A 23,215-nucleotide genomic window follows, 5' to 3' on the forward strand; every position below is an offset into this window, starting at 1 on the left:
ACACTAATAGTAAACAAAGAAGGAAAAATAGAATCAAATTGCACATGAAGACCGAGAATAAAAAAAAGAGAAATGGTTAATTGAAGGTGAAGAGTTATGGACAAAAGAACTGGAGTGATTTTCGATCATAACCGCCGATTGGAATTGATATTCATGGAATTTTTTTTAGCAAAATAACAACCTTCATTCACATTATAAGTAATTTATAATACTTCAATAAAGAAATTTGAAATGTGTAAGCAAAATATGAACGGAATAATGCAAAAATTAGCGGTATGTTTCTCGCGTAAAGCAGGCAAAACTAAAAATTATGTTCCATTGGAATATTCATTTGTGAGGTAAATATTTCTCTTTAACAAGAAATTGGTGGTGTTCAATCAAGTTAAAACAATTTCTTTCGTATGGATCAAATAATTAAAAAAATTTAATAGACTCAGTATCATATTGTTTTTTTCGGGGAAAACGAAACCTTTTTCGGACGCCTTCCAGTTTATCCTCCCGAAGAATATCCAAATCGACGCTATTTCAAAGAGCGCGTGAAATCTTTGAGCCGCAAAAATCAGCTCAATACGTAGAAAGCGAAAAACGACCGTAGCGTGGGACGATACAGACGAGACAAAAAGATTACCACATGAGTTCAGTCACTCAACTGTACACGTCACAGTCTTTGAGATTAAAATTATGCATTGTTTGCGCATGCATTTTGTGTACTAAATCAAACAAACGACAGTTTATCGTATAATAGGGTCGGTTGGAAGAATTTAAATTTGAATGAGCCAAGGCGGGAGGCAGTCGAGTGCGTACATCACGAACATTAAAAATTTGATGAAAAACATTCCTTGCAAAATGGGGATCGCAACAACAAGGGATTGAGCTGGACGGAAAAAGGGGAGTGACAAGACACAAAATTGATGACCTAGCATTAGGATGAGACCTTCTCTCTCTCTAACTCCTCCTCCTGCCCGTCTTCACATGCGTAGCAACCCGGCCAAATCCTTACAACGTCTCCCTTATTCCCTTCCCAGTTCCCTCGCCAGGGTACTTCCCTCCCTCGCCCTCGTATTCCAGCCACGAAGGGACGCTCCTCGGGGTCTCATCCGCGTACACGCCCTGAAAAGTGATCTCGTTTCACTCCGAAGAAAAAAGAAACTACCCCGTCGATATTATTTATTTTTATCCTCAATTCTCGAAAAACACCCCGAAAACCCCTTTTTCACCATTGGTTCCCATTAATATTTTCGTGCGCAATTATCAGAGGGTGGGCAGGGAATAGATTTATTCCAACCCTCTTTTCCTTTTCGGTTTCCATGGGAAAATCCGAAATTTTCGCAAATAGCGAAACCTAAAAATATTATAGAGCTACTTATAAATATTACATTTTAGCCCAAAAGCACCGGTCTGAAATCGAAACAGAGAGCGTGCTTTTATACTAAAATTAAAATCGTTCGAGTGCGAATCACTGCATCCGAATTTTTGCACACTAAATTAAGAAACCATTTAAAGGGTTTTTTTCCCCTTATCGGAAGGGCTATCGCATAGCTAAGAATGAATAATTTACCTTCTTCCCAGCTTTCTTTCACAATCCAAGGTTCCTCTCCGACATTTTTTTTAACACTTTTACGTTTCGGGATATTTTGCAGTTTTCATGGGTTTGCTGGTCACCATGAATCATAACCTACGCACTCTCAACGGAAACACCCCCACCGGAGTTTCTCCAAGGTCCCACAGCACTTTGCCAACGAATGTCGGGGCACCCCACCCTAAACCGCGTCCGCGAATAAGTACAGCCTGATGGGAACGAGGCGGGTATTATCGTTTCGTAAAAATTGGAGACCAAGATTCTCAGGACGTTATTTTTCGTCGGGTATGTTTCAATATCACTTCGTGTGTTAATACTTTTCCCTCCACGAGTTCCGGAAACACGGCAAATAATCAATGAGAGAGCTCGTATCATCAACGCCCGCGACAATAAATGTATTTTGCCGGGAAAGTTATCTTGTTTCTGAGAGCGTTATCAGGCGTTCCTTTGCTGAATATGATTTCAATACATAGTTGTGATAAATTAACATCACTCGTCAAATTTCAATTCTTCGTTTATTTAACTGATCATAGATTACGGGACATAATGTTCTTGTTTTGTCGGCACCGCATTGTTCATGATCTCATCAAAATATTAATTCCTGGCACGTGAAAGTCAGAGGAAAGGTTATAAAAAGGGAGAGGAGAGAAGAGAGCAAGAAAGAATGTCGGCTATGGGAGACGGCTCGCAGTTCCAACAATGCATCGAAAAGGTCATGGGGTCATGATGCTACTCCACAGAAGTTCGCATGACTCGCTCCCTCTGCTCTATTTCTGCATGGTATGTCGAAAGGATTTCCTTACATAAAAACTGTAGGCTGATACCTTTCGGGTAAAAAAACTAGTATTTGCGAAGATATTTCCGCTTTCAAACATTACTCGTTAAAAAAATACAATTTGATTTTTATTAGGGAATTTCCCTTTGAGTTCCTAATTTCTGTCAAACTAATACCTGATCTCACAAAATCTAACCTAAATATGTCACGAAAATACAATATTCATAGCAACGGCGGGACTTTATTTTGTGGTTTTTGTGTATAAACCCAGTTTCCAACCTTGCAACTGGGGATGCATTTTTGCAAATTTTTCCACGGTTTTGCACAGATCATCACTGAAACCAGTTAGCTTAAGTAATATTACAAAAATCATTCACCGAATAGGTGTGAAACACAACTTGTGACTGACAACGGCACAGCACGCACTCCAAACCGTAGCATGCCTCGACTTGACCGTGGAGTAATCACGAGCCAAGCAATAAAAACATAAAAAAAATAAAACATTTTATGCTCCCTCTCCGGAAAATAAACAAAACAAAATCCTCTTCCGAAGGGATTTCTTCGAAATCCCTCTCCACCTTCGAAAAAGAAAAATTCCTCAAGTCAACCTCTCCAGGAACATGTGCCAAGGAACACGGATGTACACTCCCACCTCCGAAATACAACTACGCCGAGGTAAACCCAACACGACCAAGTGGAGGGAGAGGGCGGGAATTCCTGGAAAACATGGAGAAACTCCACTTCCTTCCCTTCCTTCCCACCCCCGACCACAGCACCACTAACGGCCGATCCATATAAGCACTTTCCCGCTCTCCCCACACAAATCCTCCCGACGAAATGACAAAAAAAAGCACAGAAGCCCGGTTCCGAAAACGCATCATCCCTCCACTCGGAAGCGGGTATGTGTCTCCTTCCTCTCCGCCCACCTTCGGCGTGAGCAATTTTTAAAAGCGGGAAGCGTGGGGGAAACATAGCGTCGAAGAAACGAGGTCCTTTCGCGCGAGAGAGGGGCGTAATCGGCCACAACGACGAAAGTAGGAGCGTGCGAAAAAGTTCCGGCACAAAAATAGTCCGATACCAAAAGAGGAAACATTTGCAAAAAATAAAATATGGGGTGATTCCGCACCGCTTGAGTAGAATACAGTAGAAAAAATTGCTATTCTGGCAAATTTTTCCGCTTCGGTACTAATGAGAAGACTGGTGTTACTGCTTACCGTTGCCATGGCTGCTATCTCCGCCGTGTTGACGCCGTGACTGACTTTAACTCTTCCTTTCTCCTCCTTCCCTCACACTCCTCAAATCTTCCTCCTACCCCTTCGTCACACCCTCGCACTAGTTCTCCCGCTAAGGAACGTTTAACCTCTTCAACACGCTCTTCTTCCCTCCCAGTGCGTACCTTCCGGTGTTCCCGTCGCCACTGAGAGGCCGCGGGAGACGGAGGGCCGGAGAGAGAGAGAGAGAGGGTGCGGGAGGAGAGAGAGAGGGGGGGAGAGACCGAGAGGGGGTGAAGGATAAACGGGGATGAGAGAACGAAGGAGCAGGAGGTAGAAGACGACGCTTCCCCCCTTTTTTTCCTTCCTCGTCCTTCGCAAGACAACTTAAACACACACGAAGACGGACAACACTGGGGCGTCCGCGGTGACTCCTCACTTTTCCCACACTCTTCCCGAGAACGCACCCTCGTGAAAAGGGGGCGTATGGAATCGCGCGAATCCATCCCCGCCCCTCCCCTCTGTATGTATCCCCCTTGCGCCGCCCCACCACCTCCATCACCCCTCTCAGGACCACCACCAACAAAAGGGACCACCAAGGGGAAAAAAATTTCCCTACCACCCCCTCCGCATCACATCCCCATGGAAAAAATTCAAAATTCCACGACACACCCGCGCACAACCGCACGCCCATACACATGTTCACACACACACAAAACACACAAATACACACAAATACACACACACACAAATACACACACTCTCACCCTTTCGATATCCCAAACCCGGAAAAAAATGACCCAACTACTGCTTTCATACTACGACCCAATCCACCCGTCCCTCCCCCACATCCATATTATTTCCCAACCCCTCTCATTCCGCAAACACCCCTTTCTATCCTCCCCCCTCATTCCATTCGCAGACCACCCGGCAACAGAACGCACAGCTCATCCCTCTCCACTCCCCCGCTTTCACACTCCCCCCCCTCTCCCCTTCGCTCCCCTCGCCACACTCCCCCGCCCCCTCTCCCGAAACCACCCCTCCCTTGCCCCTCACACGAGGATGGAGGTATGGCGGACGGAGGGTGAAGCGGGGGGCCACCATCTGGGGGCTGGGCATGCGCTCTACCCCTCGGCCGGAGGAAGGAAAGAGGGTAGGAGAGAGAGGGATAGAGAGAGAGAGAGAGAGAAAGGGGAGAGGGAGGGAAGGAACGGAATGAGAGAGAGAGACAAAGATAGAGGTCTCTCCCTCTCTCTTTCTTCCCTCCCATCCCCGCCCCGTGGTTGTGTGTGGGGGATGGGACAGAGAGGGGAGTGGGTGGGCTGGCTGCATGCACGGGCGGGCGTTTCGGCCAGGGTTGCCACCCCACCGCCCCGAGGATGATGCGCCCACCTTAACCCAGAGAACATCGCGCGAGCACTCGCTCGGGAGAACGCGCCGTGGGGGCCGCCGCTGTGCCGCTGGTCGCGTCCCCCGGCCGATCCCGGGGCCCATGGGGGCGAGGCGGTACACACCGTTCTCTCTCGCCCCCCTCCTTCCGCTCCCTTGCTGCCGGGATTGCGGGGTGGTGCGTTGCAGTCAGGAAGGGTGAGGGTTCCCGGGGAACCTAACTCGACTTGCCGGGTAACGTGATAAGGTGGCTACATTAATTGCAGGGATGCTGGACAAACCAGAAGGGGCGCAATTAATAATATACGAGGGTCATCCGGATGGTAGTACCCGTTCGTGAAATAAAGACACAAAAGTAAATATTAACAAACATAAAAAATTTTATTTGAAAGAGGATACTTTAAACTACTTCTCAACATAATCTTCAAGCAAATTAAGGCATTTGTCATAACGTGTGACAAGTTTCTGTATTCCTGCTGCATAGTCCTTCGCCGCCAGCTCATTGAGATACGCGAGGGACCCATCTTGCACAAATTTTTGCATAATGCAGATGGTGTTTAACAATTTCATGAACAATTGTTCGAGAAACATTGGGAAAATGCTCACAGATGTCATCAATTGTGACGCGCCGATCGTTCCTCACGAATTCGTCAACTGAGCTCACCAGTTGGCCTGTAATGACAGACGGTCTCTCCGAACGCTCATCGTCGTGTGTGTTCCCCCTCCCCATGTTGAAGTTGCGACACCACCGCCGAACAGACGACTCGTCCATTACATTGTCTCCATACACCTCCTTTAATTGGCGATGAATATCACATGGGCGAACGTTTCTTGCATTGAGGAATTTAATCACTGCCCTCACTTCACAACTGGCGGCGTTCTCAATTTTTTTAAACATTGTAAACAATCACAGAAACAACACAGGCAATGCTAGCGTCACGCAACTTGGCTCAGAGAAGGCAGACAAGCCACTGAAGCTATCTGACCTCGTCCAGCGGCTACTCGCGTCGTCAGCACTTCATGCGGCACGAACGGGTACTACTTTCCGGATGACCCTCGTATGTATGTATATATATATATATATATATATATATATATATATATATATATATATATATATATATATATATATATATATATATATATATATATATATATATATATATATATATATATATATATATATATATATATATATATATATATATATATATATATATATATATATAATCTCCCGGCCTTATTCTTCAGATCAAACTTGACAGAAATTACGTAACTATGATGTTTCCAGCTAAAAAACTTATTCTTTCCGCTGGGACGCGGAAAATGAATTATCTCTATTTATTACAGCTTGGGTTGGGTTGTACTAGAAGAATGCCAGCGTAATCGAATTATGTAGGTATGAACAATACTTAGAGATAAAGAACCCAATCGCTATTCAGGAAAATCATACTAAATACATTCATGAATACATTCTACTTCCCAAATGAAATACCTAAAGCACCAATTTTGAGGCACAATACGTGAGTAAAAATATCTCAAATAAACTAGAGAGAGAAAAAAATCAGCATATCTGCCGTGTTAGGTTATCTTATTGTAACAACAGTAAGAAAAATTTTATCAAGAACAAAGCTAAATTATAATTCGAAAGAATCAATGATCCCATAGCTTCTTATTCTCAGTATGGACCTTTAAAAAATCTGAGTGCTCACAGCAAATAGGCGTTAACATTACTTTCGAAAAGTACCCACAAATGGCACGTATCTCTATACGCTATGGTAACATACATACAACATAAATATTCACTGCAACAGCATCTTTAGACAACCCACTGAATAAATTTAACCAAATTTAACTTGTGCCACGCACGGACGCTGCCGTAATCCGTGTTCATTGACGTAGTTTAAAATATTTCGACCTTCCAAAAGTATCCCATTCTTGGATTAAAAGTGAAAACATAACCATGAAACATATCATTCCTTATGCACGAGATCATTCAAATATTCAATGAGAACAACAAAAGTTATAAAATAAAAAAACTACTATGACGGATGCGTAGGAAAGAAAAACAAGCCGCAATTCCACACCAATATAAATTCACTGCAACCGGTTTCGATACAGTGTATCATCATCTGGCGAAACAGTATCGAAACCAGTCGCAGTTAATGACTAACTGATCGTAGCACTTTTCCACTTGATAATGTATCAATAAAAATAATGTATCAAGTGGAAAATTGCTACGATCAGTTATTCAGTATGTTCAACTTCCAGCAAATCACGCCTGAAGCTACTCAATTTGTTCAGTCACAGTTAGTTTATATTTGTGTCGAATGTCAGAGTGTTTTGCCCTCCTAGGCATTATAAAGGATTTCCACAAAGTTACGCCATTTACAATTGCGTACTACTACCTTGATCAAAAAGTTCCCGGAATAACCACCGTGTGGCGCTCCCATCGTTCCGATTTGAGTTCTGTTTTTTTTGTTAAATTGGTACATCTGTTGTTGATATTCCCTTTAAATCTTAGTGTCATAACTTGACATTTGCAAAAGTTACGTAGCCAAGAGTACATCTATCTCTGTGTGTGTTGGCGACCATCGACATCGAAAGTCGGTGAAAAAATTGATAAAGTAAAAGAAATGTTGGTCAATAACCGCAAATTAACCATCAGAGAAATAGCGGAGGACTTGAACATTGCCTATGGATCCGCCCAAGACATTGTGGTTAATGATTTGGGTTTCCGTCGTGTAGCAGCAAAGTTGGTGCCGAAAGACCTCAATTTCATGCAAAAAAGAGACCGTGTTGACGTCGCAAAAGACATGATTTGCGAGGCTGAATCCGATCCCACATTCATCAAAAGGATCATTACTGGAGACGAGACGTGGGTTTATGAGTACGACACGCAATCCAGACATCAGGCAAGTGAATGGCGTTCACCAAATGAGCCGAGACCAAAAAAACCACGTCGTTTTCAGTCAAAAAAGAAGGCAATGCTGACGGTTTTCATGGATTACGCCGGTGTAGTGCATCATGAATTTTTGCCAGAAGGCCAGACAGTAAACAAAGAGTATTATTTGGGCGTTATGAGACGTTTGCGTGAAGCAATTCGCCGAAAGAGACCAGAAATGTGGGCAGAAAACTCGTGGATTTTGCACCATGATAACGCACCGTCGCACAGTGCTATCATTATTCGTAATTTTTTGACGAAAAATGCAACAAATACCATCCAACAGCCACCGAATTCACCTGATTTGGCTCCCTGTGACTTCTTTCTGTTCAATCGAGTTAAAAAACCATTACGGGGAACGCGTTTTAGCAGCCGAGAGGAAGTAATGGAAAAATCGCAGGAAGCACTGATGGACATACCGAAAACCGAATATAAAAAATGTTTCGAGGATTGGATCAAGCGCTGGCATAAGTGTGTTGCAGTCGATGGGGATTACTTTGAAGGGGACAATATAGATTTAGATGAATAAACTTGTATTTTTAATTTTCTGAATAAATTCCGGGAAATTTTTGATCAAGGTAGTATGACGGAGTAATTATTCATGAACAGACCAGCAAAAATAATCTCTAAGGAGTAAATGTGACGATGAGGTACAGCTACATTCATGAGATGAAAAATGCACCCATCGGAGCTACCTACCCTCTCCGGCAAGCCGCGGTCCCACACTTCCGGGGCCCGGATTCTGCAAAAGTATAGGTGGCAGCACCTCTGGGAGGGTGATAGGAGGGTAGAGGAATAGACAGAGGGGTAGAGAGAGATGGAAGGAAGGAGAGAAGGCAAGAGAAAAGGAGAGAGAGAGAGATGTAAGAAAAATAGAGAAAGGGAGAGAGAGAGAGAAAAATAGAGAAAGATATCGAGAGAGAGGGTGGAGAAAGAAATCAAGCTTCGGACACGGGGGAATTGTCGGGAGAAGGAAAGGAGGGGCGAACATTTCGGAGGGAGAAAAAGGAGAAGCACTGAGGCCAGGAAAATGAAGAGGGATGCAGGGGGGGAGATGAAGGAAGGACTGGGGCACGAGGGGAGAAGAGGAATGGAGCGAAAGGGTTGAAGAGGGAGAGGGGATGTGGGAAGAGAGATGGGGAGCCAAACGGATAGATAAACGTAGGAGGGTGAAAAAGGGACGCCACGAATAAGGGGTGCGAGGGAGGGTTGAGGAATGCAAGGGAGAGAATTGGCACTTTTAAAGGGGTAAGGAAGCTGAGCAGTGAGAACTATGGGAGGAATAAAGGGTAGAGGGAGAAAAATAGGCAGGGGGTGGGAGATGGATGAAGGCATTTAGGGGCCGGGGCATTTTCAAGTTTCCTACTTTTAGAGCTAAGAACTTTGGCTCCCCTGAAGACAGAGAGTGGGAACAAAGACTGCCCTGTGATATCAATAGCGAAGGTTCAACCCTTTCTTTTTCACTACCGTAACATATATAATATATGTATGTATGAATTTCACCGAAACTTAGGGTGGTGTTTCATAATTTCATTTGGAACATCTAAATACTACTTTCTATCCCCATCCTAATAAGAATTTGGTGTGTCATTTGAAATAAATATAACAGGTTTTACACACACTATGACCTATACGAGAACCGAGTTAAATCCTTCTACGAATAAATAATATTGGTACAAGCTGTAAGTATGAAAGGACCTTGTTTTGACTTTCGTCGATCTGCACCTACTTCATGCAAGAAAACAGGACTGAGTTTTCAGTGTTCGAACGTCTCTATCTCATTATGTTATCACTCCTAAATTGTTGATTTCACTATATTAATTACAAAAATTCTTTGGTTTATACATATATGAATTAGAAGCATTAAAATACTAACCACCCCGTCGAACCTGGGGACACTATTTCCTTCAATTTCAATGTAATGAATACCTTACTCCAAAGCTAGTTTCTACATATATCTATCAATCAACATCTGCAAAACTTACTTTAATATTGAATTCTTCCACAAAAAATTTCTTTTGCCTCCTTTTGCGGTTTAAATTCTTGTTACGAAAGTGAAGAATTCGCATCAAGACCAAAGTTTTATTTCGCCTACAATCCTTTCCAAAATAGTTAAGATGTTTCAGATTTCTCTCTGACACATTTGCACCGAAGGAATTATTGGGAAAAGTGATAACTAAACATCGAACGACGGATTTCCGCAAAACCTGAAATCATAGACCGCCCAAATAAACTTCAACTTAAGAGCAACAGCGAGAAACATGAAAGCACCGCGGTAGGTCAGCACGATCAAGGTGCAGATTCACACAGGTTTACCATTCACCCTCCACGCATTCGGGCTATTTTTGCCACTCCTGATGACACCACGTAATTCATGAAATAAAAGAAACTTCTTTGCCTTTCAGAAGTGGCGAAAAATCACTGCTAGTAATAAATTCCACAAAGAAGAGATTAGAGTAAAATTCAAAGAGAGACCGAGATATCCCACACCTACCGTTTTCAAATGTCAAATATATATATTTTTTTATTTTGAGCTTTTAAAGAGACAGTATATTTGGAAATGTGAAAGATGAAACGAGACCGGAAACGGTTTTTTTTAAACTCCCTCCGCCAAACACACAAACGAAAATTCGTCGCCTGAGCTAATAAATGCTGAGCGCTCATTCAGGTGGGCAGAGATTGTGGGGGGGGAGGGAAGAGGGCTTTGTGCGTGCCAGTATAGCTACCCCACCAAGAGAGAGACAATTATTAATTGATTCGACATTTTGTCGAAAGGGTCATTTTTGTGCTAAAACGTCCAAACCCGTGCTTGGCGTCATGCGGGCGCGTGAGCAAAAACAAGACCAAGAGATTAAAAGTGAAAGAGGTGGGAAATGGAAGAGAGGAAAATAATGAAAATGAAAAAACTGAAGAGTAATCCAAATACATTAATGAATTAAAACACTAAGAATGAAACAAACATTTACTTTTTAAAAAATGACGAATCATTCTAAAGCAAAATGATGCAAATGAGCAAAAGGCCTGCCTGTCGGCCACCGAAGGTAGATATGACGTTCGCACCGCCGAAAATGACGAAATGGAAGGTTACCCGCAAAAACAGATGCGCGCTTCAAGGAATTTATTTTATTAAAAAAAAGACAAATAATGGGAAAATGAAACATTCGAGAAATGGAACGGGGGATGGCAATTGCGGAGGAACGAAAGGGAGAGAAGATATGAAAACAAAAAATTAGGAGCATCCAGAGGTAAATCGAGTAGATCACAGGAACGGGGTCCAAGACTGCTCACACATGATACTAAGAAAGGAAAAATCGGAGGGGAGGAAAACAGAGAGATTTTGGGGGAAAATCGGAAGAAAGGGCAGACAAGAGGTATAGAAACAGTCGGGCAGAGGGACATGAGGAGGGTTGATGAGGAAAATTAAGACGACTGGAAGATTGGAGAGATGGTGGGTTTGTTTTCGGAAGAAGATAGAAGCGAAATGAATGATGGAGAGCTTGGGTTACCACGCACAAGTGGAGAAAGGGACCTCGGGATGTTATTTGAACGGTTGGATGGTGGAGGAAGATGGTCAGGTGAGATAGAGAAAGGTAGAAAGAGAGAGAGAGAGGAAGAAACGAAGGCAAGGTTAGAGGGAGAATGATTACACGAGATGAAAGACATGGCGTAAGGGCATAGACTCTAAATGGAGAAAGAGATCGCGACAGAGACGCGGAAATTACTTTATTTATGGCGAGAATCTGAAACAACAGTGTCGCCTCTCAATCAGTTTACACCACCGTTATAAATACGATTACAAAAAAGGAGGCACAAAGCAAGATATACACAGGAGACAAAGGAGAAAAAAATTCCGCACTCATAAATTTTCCCACCAGTTAAGCCAGCATTGCAATGGCTCTCGAACGACGCAAATCAAAATCCACCCTGCGTAAAAAATATAACATTTTCGGAATCACTTTCATAAAAGATTTTTAAATAATAGTGAGGTTTCAATTCTACTCGACCTTCAATCATTTCCTTTTATATTGCACATTTTCCCATGGCACATACTTTCTATAATCATTTCCATCCGCCTGAAAAATTGCCTCACTTTAATGAATCATTGATAACGGGAATGATAATCACACAGAGGCAATTTTCCGAGTTTTTATACAATACACGCTCGAAAGGCGTGTATTGTATGAAAAATATACTGTGGTCTTAGTAGTTCAGAATAAAAATCTCAAGAATATGATTGAGATCGCGTTATTTTTCTGAAAGAAGTAAAATTTGTCAAGCAGGAAAACCACATTTACAGAATTTGCGAAGTCAACACTGAACGTTGTGCGTTTCGCTCGCTGCATATACCACAGGATGTGCGGAATGCCAATCACTACGTTCCCTTCAACAGGAGGAGGGTATGACCTACATATTCTCAAAACAGAAGGGACGAGTCAAAATATTAATCTACGGCTTGCCGCTGTAGCCTGTTGCTCAAACGAAAACAGAGACCACGAAACTAAACACCCACAATTTTCTGGCATTTAGCCATAATTTTACTGTACAAGAAATAAGGAAACTATTCGGGGAAATACTACAATTACCGAGACTAACACGCCCATTGATCAATGTTTGCCTTTTTGATGGACTTATGTGGCAGACCAAATATAATAATCGAGAAAAAATAAGCCGTCCAAGCACTAGATTCGTAACAGCTTGAGATATCTTTGAACTGAGACGGCAGTGCGTAGTTCTATGAGAGCGGAAGATAGGAGAAGAGACAGGAAAGACAGGAGGGTTGAGGCCGTTCCGAAAGGCGAGGGCATCCGTTAAGGGAGGCAGTAGAGCGACGACTGGGTGAGAGAGGTGGGATAAAACGGGAGGGTAGGAGCAGAAAGCGGAGGTTGGTACGTGGGAAGGCGGAGGGATAATGGGGGAGGAGATGTGCCGAATACGACCGGAGATCGGAGATTTTCCATGCATTCCATTTGTGTGGAGCGTTTTGCGAGATGTGAGAGAGAGTCTGGATTTGTTGATGATGGATTGAAGAGAACCCAGGCACGGCGGGGAAGGGATGAGGAGTGTGCGTGAGGGAAAAGGGTGGGATGAGGGAAAGGGGTAACGGGAGGCAAGCGGAAAAAAATGGCATCAGGGAAGACAGACGCCCACCCTCCATCCTGCCACACGAGTCGACGGAGAGAGGAGGAAGGAAATGAATGGAATTCACGATTGCGATCGCAAAAGGCCCGTCGGTGAAATGAGGAGTGGTAATTAGCCAATTTTATTTTCAAAGTAGCATTTAGTCGTAGAGCTGTTCCATAAAAGTAATCCACCCAGAAAACAGCAGTGCTCGTCCATTAAAAGGTTTTTGCGATTTTCCTCAGTTTCATGTAAAATCAGCACTATTCTCACATATTTTTTTTAGTTTCATTTTGGGCCAATGATTCGAACTGTCCACTCATTCGTCCAATCGAATGATAATGGAAATGCTATTAGGGATATATTACAGTGAGCTACAAACTGTGCATTCAAACCCAATTGAAATGGCTATTTAATTAAAAATACATTAATTTAGGTACATTAATGATCAATATAAACAATTAGGAGTGGAATTGTTGTAACGGAACAAGAATGTCTCGAAGAATACTTCATTAAAGCAAGCGGATTTGGATTTGATTTAGATTTTAATGCAACAATTTCAGAGCGTAAAAATCATTCGCCTTGACTGGGACTCGAACCCAGATCCCTCAATATCCGGTCGAGTGCTTTAGCCACTTAAGCTACCGAGGCGTCCTCTTAAACTCTGAAATTTTGGGGCTTCTAAGGAACTAGATGTTATGACGAAATACCGTACATACAATGTCACATGCATTCGTAGTCGTGCGCGAGGCGCCACTGTCCACGAGGTTAAAAGCCAACTTTAAACACGTATGGTGTTTTCCCTTTGACAAATTCCAAAGAAACTGCGGGAGATGCCGCAACAGTAACTTTTAACGGAGTCATCCGCTAATGTGCATTTTAATGCAACAATTTCAGAGCGTAAAAATCATTCGCCTTGACTGGGACTCGAACCCAGATCCCTCAATATCCGGTCGAGTGCTTTAGCCACTTAAGCTACCGAGGCGTCCTCTTAAACTCTGAAATTTTGGGGCTTCTAAGGAACTAGATGTTATGACGAAATACCGTACATACAATGTCACATGCATTCGTAGTCGTGCGCGAGGCGCCACTGTCCACGAGGTTAAAAGCCAACTTTAAACACGTATGGTGTTTTCCCTTTGACAAATTCCAAAGAAACTGCGGGAGATGCCGCAACAGTAACTTTTAACGTGGCTAAAGCACTCGACCGGATATTGAGGGATCTGGGTTCGAGTCCCAGTCAAGGCGAATGATTTTTACGCTCTGAAATTGTTGCATTAAAATGCACATTAGCGGATGACTCCGTTAAAAGTTACTGTTGCGGCATCTCCCGCAGTTTCTTTGGAATTTGTCAAAGGGAAAACACCATACGTGTTTAAAGTTGGCTTTTAACCTCGTGGACAGTGGCGCCTCGCGCACGACTACGAATGCATGTGACATTGTATGTACGGTATTTCGTCATAACATCTAGTTCCTTAGAAGCCCCAAAATTTCAGAGTTTAAGAGGACGCCTCGGTAGCTTAAGTGGCTAAAGCACTCGACCGGATATTGAGGGATCTGGGTTCGAGTCCCAGTCAAGGCGAATGATTTTTACGCTCTGAAATTGTTGCATTAAAATGCACATTAGCGGATGACTCCGTTAAAAGTTACTGTTGCGGCATCTCCCGCAGTTTCTTTGGAATTTGATTTAGATGTCTGAATATCACACACACACACCCACGAAAAATGTCCATGCGATAAAAGTTTCATCACACTAATGGAATAAATTTAGTTGAAATAAAATGTTTGAAATAAACCTAAATCCTAACAGCATAAAATACCGGTTTGAAATTTAATATAAAACTCTAAAACGTTAATAAATGCACCAAAATACATAGGCATATGTGCATAAATCTGGAATTAAATTATTCAATACACGTAGGACATTTTATCGCAAGCCGTAAGCCTTTAAATGATCCATATTCCAATTTTAATTTGCATACATTTTCCTATGCATCCAATTTCCCAGAAGTTCATTCGTCCTAGATATACGACATTGGAGACGGACTCAAGCCCACAACCTTTATCAAACTTTTCAAAATATACGGAAGAGAGAATCCAATTACCTTGATTACCTTTAATGAGACATATCAGTCCACTCGGTAGAGAACTACTGACCGGAGATTCCGGGTTCGATTCCGGGTGAAGCCTCCGGAAACCTTCAACCTCACCCAAGCTGCTTGTTTCAGATGGGCTCTACCCTCATCCATCAAACCAGCCCTCACCAATTACTCTGGTTTAATTCGAGATGACCTTTTTTCACATAATACCACAGCTGAATATTTATTCAGGTGGTATTAGCCTAGTGGAGTGTTATGCTACATGTTAGAGAGTCCATGTAACAATACGTGTAACGACTCTAGGCACAATAAGCTCCACCCAAGAATCGCAATTTATTGGATACGAAGCATGACCCTCTAGGAAACTAGTACAAAAAGAAAAGCTTACGCAGCACAGGGAAACGAAGGCCGCGGACACATGGTGAATAAATTGATACGCTAAAAGACTTCGAACAAGGTGAATTCCGTACTCACCATTAAAACTAGCCGTCGCGTTAATTAATGAGCTTTGCTCTTTTGTAATAGCCCGCATCGGATGAGGATATTCGAAAGAGGATATTTGATGAAAACACAAAACCTCGATTGGACTTGAAAGTTTCAGGCAGCCTGTCCCAGCTTTGGAGACAAAAAAACAAATAAATTACTGCAAAGAGGAATATCACGGCACGACCTAATTCTAATCTGGCCGAAGCGGCATCGCGCGCCGCCTCATTGGAGTGTAGGCTGGAGCGAGGTGAGCGTGAAAGAAGGAGAGAGGGTCGGACGCAAAGATCAAAGTTCAGCCGAGGGTCCTTTCCGGCGGATAATCCTCGCGCGGCGACCAATCTGCCACCGATTCGAATAATACAGTAAAAGAAGGAAATAAATGGTAAGGCGAGAGGGAGAGATGGTGGAGGATAGAAAAAGTGTGAGGTGTCCGGGAGGAAACGTCGAAACGAAAACGCCTATTTGCGGATCCTTCGTTGGGCGGTGGTAAATAATATCATCAAAAGGAAAATTGTAATTGAAAAGAGCGGGAGAGATGGAAAGAGGGAATGGGAGGTGAGGAAGGGAGGGGATGTTAGCAGAGTCAGAGGGTAAAGGAGGCAGAATTCGGAAGGTCTCAATGCTAAACCATTTGAGACGGCCAAAAAGAAAGTTAGGTGGTTGGACTGATGGGAGCGAGACAAAGGGAGATTAAAAGAGGTGGTGCGGGAAGGGGGAGGAAAAGGAAATTAGAGGGGTTGGACGTGGACGAGTGAAAAAGAATAAAGGATATTGAAAGGAAGGAGAGAGAGGCGTAAGGAAGAATCGGGATGGGATCGCGGGGAAGAGAACCCGGGAAGGGTCGGACGGGTCTAGAGTTACTCGGGCGGAGAGAGAAGAGGTGATTCGGGCCCTAGCTTGGAAAAGGGGGAAGAGAGAATCGGGTGGGGGGGAGGGAGAAAGAGAGAAAGGGAGAGACGGAAAGGGAGAAAGGATATCTCAGCTGGAACTCTATTGAGTCAACTTCATTTAACCCCTCCCTCCCCTCCAACTCCCCATACTCTCTCCCATCCCCCGGACGACGCGCCACTTAGCCGGCAAGCAGGAGGGAGGGAGAAATTTGGCCACTTACTCGAAAGAGGATGAGAGAAGTTGGGGTGAAAGCCACCCCCGGAATTTGATGGGGAATAATTCAGAAGTTGCATCAATCAACCCGCTGCGTGGGACGCATGGACCGTCTTCGAACGCGAGGCTCCCTTGACGAGATCACGAGCGTCTATTTGTGGACGCTTTATCCTGCGATGGGAATTCATGGGAGCCCCCCGCTGCCGAACAAGTATGGCCCCTGTGGATACGCCCATAGCGGAGAGGCCCATCATTCAGCCAGGATATATCCGGATTACGGTGAGTTTCAGTACCACGAGGATTTGCCAACGGTGACGAATACGTTAGATTCCTCACAAATTAAATCCCGAATGATCGATTAGAATTGTGGTGATGGACACAAAAACCTCACGGTGGATTAATAGTCAAAGCAAAAAATAAATCTTGATGCTGTAAGCATCCACCTAATAAATCTACAACAAGTCTTTGAAGATTAACGCGAAATGAGAACACGAGCTACGTTCTACATTAACATTTGCGACGAAGAGCTTTTTTCAAATGATGACTTTCAATGCAATTTAACTGCCACTTATGATTTACTGAATGTCCTTTCTATGGTGATTTTTAAGTGGATGCCAATATAAACCGATTTCAAACTTGGATTCATAGGACCATATTATGGGTTATTTACGAGCACTGAATTTACGTTGCGTGAATTTAAAACGGAATGAAGAGCCAATCAAAGACTAAAGAATGAATTGCTTTAAATAAACAAAAATCACACTTCACATATTTCAAAGAGCTATTCACTAATAGAGATAAAATTAATGCACTCCTTAAATGTATTTGTTTAGGTTTTAATTTATTTCAGATGCATATGTCATCCACACGTTTTGCACCAACTTTTATGTCAATCCTTCTAAAAATTTCTTCAATTAAGTGCTTCCTGAATCAAGGTGATAACAATGCAGATTCCAGCATTCTATACAAAATGTATCATCTCCATACAGTCAATCATTTTTCCTCATATGAATATATGTAGAATGTTCCATTAACTGCAATAGTCTTATTAAGTTGATGCATTCATTATCTTCGCAACGAAGTCTTAAACCTTCACGGAAAAGAGCGATTCAGCCAGATGGGTACCACTTAGATCAGCCAGGGGTCGTTAGATCAGCCAGAACTCGTGACCGGAAATTAAATGGATAGGGATTTTTTTTCTCGCGCAAAAGTCCAAAAATTTTCAAATCAATCAACTCCAAACACGGAACTGCGATTTCACGGAAGCCTTTTCGAGCAATAAAAAATGAGTTGCAAAAAAATCACTATCTATTACTCGAAAAAAAGAATCACTTGTGATTTCCTTCCTTCGACACAGCAAAACAGCGGACTCACGAGTAATTTCCACCATATCCGCGAGACTGAATTCGATTGGAGATTATCCTTGGAGTCAAAAACAAAGGGATAAACAGAGGTGGATTTTATTATCACACTTGCAAATTGTCCAATTATCCCTGGGCCATCCAATCGGAAGTCACCTTTTGGGGAGTCGAAAGTGGGAGGGGATTGTTACTCGGACGTCCACCGCTTTCACACACCAGGACTCTGTCACCCCATGAGTGTAAGACTCCACCTCCATTCCCGCTAGTGTCTCGTCTGGCATCGTGGATAGCCTCTCCACAACTCCTCTCATAGCAACGCCTGATGCCTAAGAGAGAGAGAAAACACGCGGGATCCAGCCAGACTACCTCCCCCCACCAAGTTCAATTGCACTAATGCGAAAATGGCATTTGCTCTGTTTCACGCCTCGTCCCCCAACTAACGGGCGGATGGTGGGCGGCGGAAGTTTTCCCCGTTGTTGGAAGACTGCGGCCGCCGCGAATTCCCTGGGCATGACACGGTGCCTGGGTCCAACCGCTGTCTCCTCTCGGAAAAGCGAAGGAATCGGATTAAATGGCCGGTGGGGAAAAACGAGGGTATAGAGTATGAAACGACGATCAATTGGATACGGCAAAAATGTTCTATGCAAAGTAAGGAAGTGCGACAGTTTAACTGGAAAAACTAGGATGGGCATGGCTATAAGTACCTCCAAATACGAATTCAGACTACACCGGAAGGTACGGGATTTTATTTGCGACGCCGTAGAATTTATTCTACTTTTAATATAGTATCCTACAGCTCACTGATAAGGTATGTGGCAGGTGGGGATCCAACACCAGGTATGCAACATCAAAAATTTAAGTTTTTTCAATTTTTATTGGCAATATGTATTTAAAATAATTCAAATGATGTAGAATATGTTAACAACAAGTTAACGTGCTTAGGTACAAAGACATTGCAGGATAACTATAGCTACATTCACTAAATTATTAGAACTTGTATTTTACCATCATGAAGATCGAACCATCCGGATGCAATTAGAAACAGAGATTTCGTCACGGAGGGACCAAAATTCTCTTTCTTCCCTCACCCAATCTGTCATTAGAAGAGTAAAAGGATTTAGGAACCACACACACCGTTCAAATAAGCTAAATGTACGAGTAATATTACATTCTCATTACAAACACATCCCATTCAACTGACTTGACCGGATTGGATGTTATCTTGATGCCTCCAACAAGGAGATTATGTTGGTGTCACCCGAATTTTGACGGAATACTTGCGAGTGAGGTCCTTGCATTAATATAGGGCTTTTCTTACGACAATGACAGTTCTTTTAGCGTTTAAATTCTGCATCGGAAAACTCACAAATCGACTAATAGCCAAGAAAACAAATAGTAAAATGTTACGTTACAGTTTAACCCTGATTACTGAGTCGGAAGCTTCTCACACCTGGGGAAGACTGCAATCTCATTTAGTTCCGCAAAAATAAATTCCAACTTACATGAAAATATTTGAAAAGTTTCAATGCTCCAGCACAATACTTTTGTTGTATTTTGATACTTTTATTTTGTAAACTAAGGTCACATAACAAATGATAACATATAAACAATTGACACACATATTACCCATTAAAGAACGGTGCATATTAACCGTTTCGTTTCCAGAATACTCCGCATATAAAAATTAATACCTTGAATAAAAATAGCAAAAATTATATTCTCTTACAGCAGAATAAATACAATTATAAATCCCACAGCAAATTTTGGTCCTCCCGTAAGTAGGTTTATTAAATGAAATCAAGAACTGATAGACAAACGAAGAGAGTTTTAATTAAAATTGAGTAATAACGGTGTTAATAATAGTCCTTTAAGAAGCAATTGGTAGGTAAACAATAACGTATTCCGGTCGTATTCAAGAGCTGAAAAAATTCACAACTTGGTTTAACGCATATTCACGAAATAAATTTCTAGTTAACAATTTTAACTTACTTTTATTTGTAACCAAACATGTAGGTTATTTTGTAACCGTCGTAATTACGGTACTTGACCTCAACTCTTTGCGTATTATGCAAGCGTGGTGTAGACTCGACTCCTAATCTCTCAACCAACCCATTACCTTACCGATGGCTTACAGGGTATCATACCAATGCATATTATTTGATAGTATCACGGAGCCCTAACCGAGAAAAACAATAAATAAAATGAACCTCGATAACACGATACCACTGCTTGGGCAATTTTTAATCCAACGCTATTTAACACGCAATTTCAACACAAAGGTTTGTGGCGCTTTTACATTTATTATCAACAAAATTCAAATTACATAAATAAATATGTACAAAAAAGGTCAAAAATATTGGTAAAAATGATTGATACCTGTACAGGAGGTCTCAAAATATATATTTTCATGGACCACTAGAGTTAATTGTTATAAAAAAGTTTGAAAATTTTGTACAAGCTATGAATCAGCACCCTTTGGTAACAATCACGTAAAATCAATCAATTGTTACATTACGGTGTTTACACCATACAGCTTAAATAATTACGCTCTTCGCCTGAAATACAGCACATGAAATCTATAGTGCACGCATATAAATAATTCTTCAGGGGAACTGATGCCTTAAAATGGAAGATTTGACTCCGGATTTGCTAAACAAAATCGCATTAGTGGCCAATTTAAACAGGTATACCTAGTCTAGGAAAATCATGAGAGCAGTAGGGATAATTTTAATGTTGCAGCGTGTAATTCCGCTTTGAACACTTAAGAAGACTAATAAAGGCTATTCAGTGAATATCGATTATAGAGAGCAAGTAAAATAATCATGAATATTCCCATCAGTGACAAAAGGAAACTTCACAAATGTTCCATTTGATTTGGCGCGCGTTTCGGAGAATCCCATCACCCGGAAGAAAGCTTCCGATTGTGTGCCACCACCCTCAGTGCTGCATGGGCCACAGCCAGGACTTTCAGCAATGAAAATCTCTCATTTAGCCACGCCCGGGACGAAACGGGAGGGCTGTTGGCGGGAGGGGGGTTATTCAACGCATCCCGAATGCAAACGTATCCGGCGCTTTTAATCACCATCGGAACACTCCCGGCCGGTTCGGTGACCCTCCCCCCTCGCCCTCCCCCTCCCTCTAACGCTTCTCCTTCCGTCCCGCCACACAAATCACCGCCGGGATAGGAGAATGTTCAAGTATTTAAACCATGGGGACGACGAGAGCGGGATCGCACGTGACTGCACCCACATCCCACGGCACGGCTCCCATCCGTGGGAGACAAAGGGAGGGAGGGGAGGGGAAGAGATATGCATGGCTGAGGCACCCCTCCCCGCGGCAAAGCAAACCCTCCTCCCCACTCTCCCCCTCATCCGTGACTCTCATTGAACACTTCCCGTGGGGGAAGGAGAGGAGAGGTTGACGTCCCCTCGGCAGCACAACTCGCGGAAGGCCCGTCCCATCGCGGTTCCCACCCCACGCTCGCCCGAATGCCAGGCCCTTTCCTGACGAAAACCACGTTTCCCTCTTCTATTTTTGGCCTTCCTCACCTCCGCCTCCAATCATTTCCGTGAAAACCGTGAACCCCAGGTCTTTTGTACCCGTGTGCTCTCTCTCTATCGTACCATCATCATTACCATCAATAGGTCCTTCGCAGGTTTTTTTTCGCCGCCGTCAAACGGGAACAGGGCCCGCGAGTCCGTTTGGGTAACGAAGGGGTTGACATTCGCCCATTTTCCACCCGGGATGGAATTTCTTTTTATGAGGAGAAAATGTTTGAGGTGAGGTGGGCACGCATCCCATGACCCCGATTTTGTCGTTCACACGATGGTCCAAGTGTTACAACAACCGTCTCACTCTCTATTATCAGGATTAGCGTTCATCTATCCAGGCGTACCATAAGCCGAAACTTGGTTCATAGTATTCTGAACTCTATGAAGGCCCTCTTAATGGAATATCGTAATCCACTATAATCATCAACACACGGCAGCTTTCCCATTCGTTAAATCACAGGTGCTAATTCCAAAGAGCAATTAAGGGCCAAAAGAGATTTGAATCCACTCTTCGGACTGCGCCAATCTCTAAAAGGTATTTCTACATAATAGTAACTGTTAAGCATGAGAGTACATCGTTTGGCAGGAGTCTGATCATCACGAGTAAAGATTTATTTCATATATAAGTCGTACCATCTGCTCCCTTCGTAGGAAATCAGGACAGAAAAACTCATACTAATACTGGGACAGCAAATAATTACTTACTCTTACAGTTTCAAAACCAAAGTAAGATTAATTTAATTTCCAAAAGTATTTGCTCAAATTATTGCAAGAATGATGATAAATGTTATCGAATTAATAAATCAAAAGATAAATTACCAAATTTGAAATATTCCTGACGCTTAAGCAAGGAATGGATCAAAATTTAAAAAACAAATTTCATCCTTCAAAACGCTCAAATTATTAGTTTTCCTGCCATCTGGCTGGATTTCACAAAATGCTTACATCGTCTTCAATCTAACGGGAATTATCCAAGATAGAAAATGTCAATGCAATGTTTACACCACATTAAGCTTATATCGTTACGAAACAGAACACTCCCTGCCATCATTGAAGATGGTGCGGGAGCTTCGATCGGTGATCGCTGGCCGGAGGACTCCCCTCAGGAGAGATGGTGCTCGGGGTGGGAATACGAAAACCCGCCACGCCCATATGGGTGCACGGATTCGTCCGAATGCTACACGTGGCTGGGCGATTAGAGACCTACCCCGTGTCCCATCTCCCAACGAGGGAGTGTCTCACGTCCGTAGGTCAGACGATTGGAGGGTTGTCTCTCGGGGCAAGGGGAAGGTAACGCTGCGGCGTGGATTGGACTCTGCGGAGGCAGATACCATCCCCGTCTCCAACAGGTACCAGGTGTTGTCGGATGACAGCACCACCGTACCTGCAGCCCCTACCCCTACTCCGAGGGCACTGCCTAGGGTAAGACGTCAGGGAACGGGAAGGGAGGGAATTGTAGTAATAGGTAGCTCGAATGTCCGTCGTGTAATGGTCCCATTGAGGGAGAGGGCGCGCCGCGTAGGCGCCGATCAACGGGTGACCGCCTGGTGTATACCAGGCGGAGGAGTCCCTCAGGTGACGAAGGCGATCGAGGCGGC

At 43.1% G+C, this 23,215-nt stretch overlaps 1 protein-coding gene across 3 annotated transcripts in view; it reads right to left on the reverse strand.

Moving 5' to 3' along the window:
* The window catches only part of LOC139694334 (uncharacterized protein ZK1073.1), a 382,170-nt gene that overhangs the window by 125,470 nt on the left and 233,485 nt on the right, over positions 1–23,215 (reverse strand). The window contains exon 1 of one of the 3 annotated variants that reach the window (XM_071592835.1): positions 3,569–3,810. The exons of the other annotated variants lie outside the window; for them this stretch is intronic. Coding sequence (XP_071448936.1) covers positions 3,569–3,577 — 9 coding nt within the window. The 5' untranslated portion in view covers positions 3,578–3,810. Of the gene's footprint in view, positions 1–3,568; positions 3,811–23,215 lie in introns of those variants that run through there. 3 annotated transcript variants of the gene reach the window in all.

Source organism: Hetaerina americana, unplaced genomic scaffold, assembly GCF_022747635.1.
Source record: "Hetaerina americana unplaced genomic scaffold, ioHetAmer1.1.p SCAF_5, whole genome shotgun sequence".
NCBI classification, from domain to species: Eukaryota; Metazoa; Arthropoda; class Insecta; order Odonata; family Calopterygidae; genus Hetaerina; species Hetaerina americana.